This window comes from Cynara cardunculus (genome assembly GCF_001531365.2).
Source record: "Cynara cardunculus var. scolymus isolate 2C chromosome LG 12, CcrdV1, whole genome shotgun sequence".
Lineage (NCBI taxonomy): Eukaryota > Viridiplantae > Streptophyta > Magnoliopsida > Asterales > Asteraceae > Cynara > Cynara cardunculus.
Genome location: NC_037539.1, coordinates 15,953,617 through 15,955,938, shown reverse-complemented (window position 1 = coordinate 15,955,938; position 2,322 = coordinate 15,953,617). Strand labels below are relative to the sequence as shown.

Below are 2,322 nucleotides of genomic sequence, written 5' to 3'. Positions count from 1 at the left end.
TTCAGACTTCAGCACCTCTTAAAAAACAAACGCCACCCTAATAATTTGAGGTTCAGATGATACCCAATTGGAACTATATCCGATGGATGAAGTTCATCGGATATATTCCTTGTAAAACAAAGTAAACGAGAATATTTTTTTCTAAATATTTTATTGAATGCTACAAGTATTATTTTGTAGTTAATAACATATCTTTACTCTTTAGCCCAAGCTTGTTGGCCAAATAAAACAACAAAAAAGGGGAACCTACAAACTTATTAAGAGCATGTGCTTTTACAGCAAAATTATGTTTCTTTCACTTGCTTTTTCACAATTCGATGTGGCAAAGAAGCTCCTGCAAAAGATCTTCAAGAAACTCTATTATGGATACTCAAAGTCTACACCCCTTATTAAAACCGATGGAAAGAATATTGCATGTACGTAATACTAATACATATATATATATATATATATATATACACACACTTTTACATATATACATAGATATAAATTTGGCATCTTATTAGGTACTTTTTACCGCACTACTGTACTTCACGTACCGAATTTTTTAAGAAAAAACACATTGAACCTTCACATAAAAAAACCAAACTTCACATGATACACACGGAATCTTCACATAAAAAACATCGAAGCCTCACACCAAAAATATTAAACATTTACATGAAATAACAATGAACCTTTACATTGGATTAATAGGTCTCACAAAAAAATGGACGTCTTGCGTGCACAAAAAATTAAATCTTGAAAATATAAAGGTTGGTTTATCAACGGTAATTAGGTAAGAGTCATAAAATTGCATAATAGAATTGTTGGTAAACAACTTTTTGGTAAGATTTCTCAATCATAAAATGGCATAATAGAATCGATGGTAAACAACTTTACCTGAATAAGAATCGTCATCCTCACTTACCAGATAAGATTTTCAATCTTTTTTATAGTAATCCGAGAAGATAAATAAGAAAGTAATGCGTAAACAAAGACTTATTTGGTAATTGTTCATTTTACCATGCAAATTACTATATAATCTATCAAGATTGGTCAAAATTACAATTTCTACAGAAAAATAAAACATTCCAAGGACACAAGCGGGTTATCAATTGATTCGTCGTCGTTTCCATCTGTCGGAGCCCAGCTGCTCTCTTCTCTCTCTGTATCTATACCCGAACTCACATCAGGTTTCAGGACTCTTTCAGGTAAACCCGACCCGGATCGAGACGGTGAGCTTTCCGTCTTCCTCGCCGACGGGCTCCTTCCTATCCCATTTCTGGCACCACCACCTCCTCCTCTGCCAACCACACGATTCGCCGGAGATCTAGATCGAGACGCCGGCACTGGCCTCTGCCGACCGGTGGAATAATACCCAGAACCACGGTTGTTGATTTCGGATACGGATCTAACACGGCCAGGAGACTGTTGTTTGCCTCTCACCGGAGAATTTCTTACCACCCGAAGCTCCCCGGAAATCTGCTGCGGGTTCCTTAACTTTGCCGGCGATCTGTCAGTAACTCTCCGGCGAAGAACCTCGACGTCCTCTTCAAATGTCGTGGTCGAGTTACTTTCGCTCATCGTACTGCAGATCTCGGAGACATTCATATCTTGAAGATTGTTATTCTGTTGATGTTGGATCTTTCTTGGTACATACTTTGTGGGTTCATCTTCGATTTTTGAGAAATGGTTGGCGTTGGGAGTTTCAGAAAGCACTTCTTTCACCGTCTCTTCGTCCACCGGCGGCGGAGCTCTGCTTGATTTTGACGAATGCCGTTGGAATTCAGGAGTCGTCGGAGATTTCTTTGTGCTGACACAACAACCCATTATCAAGAAATCGAAAAAGATTGGAACTTCAATAAATTGGGAGTAGAAATGATACGAGTTGTTGGGTGGTTTTAGTTTTTTACGTGAGACTTTGATGACATAAGAGGTAATGGTTGGTGGTGGATTTAGGATTTTGTTGGAGGTTTACCAGTGATGATACGAAAAGGCGTTATTTGAAACGGGAAAAAGATGGAGAATTTGAGTTGAATTCATTTGGGGGTGGTGATCTGCGGTGGTTTCCGGTGAGCAGATGAAATGAAGTGAGGGTAGTGTGAAAAAGGGGATATGGGAGTCAATGGGAGATGTGTTGAATTTGTAGGAAGAAGGAAAAAGTAAATTCGTCTTTCCAACTAATCCTAATCAAAATTAAAATAGAATTGAATTTTTAATAAATAAATAAAAATATATAAAGTTACAAGACTGAATTTACATTTTCAGTCCCTATGTTTTGGTGTTTTTATAGATTATGTTTGTATTATGAAAAACAAACGATATCTATGTTTTATTATA

The 2,322-nt window shown here is 37.1% G+C and overlaps 1 protein-coding gene across 1 annotated transcript; it reads right to left on the bottom strand.

Moving 5' to 3' along the window:
- Window positions 1-977: 977 nt before the first annotated feature.
- On the bottom strand, window positions 978-1,812 carry LOC112523742. The gene has a single exon (XM_025133419.1). The coding sequence runs from the start codon at window positions 1,810-1,812 to the stop codon at window positions 1,054-1,056; it is 759 nt and encodes a 252-aa protein (XP_024989187.1). The 3' UTR covers window positions 978-1,053.
- Between the last annotated feature and the right edge of the window lie 510 nt (window positions 1,813-2,322).

Coding starts and splice junctions, on each gene's coding strand:
- LOC112523742 (XM_025133419.1), bottom strand. CDS start 1,812: ATGGGTTGTTGTGTCAGCACAAAGAAATCTCCGACGACTCCTGAATTC.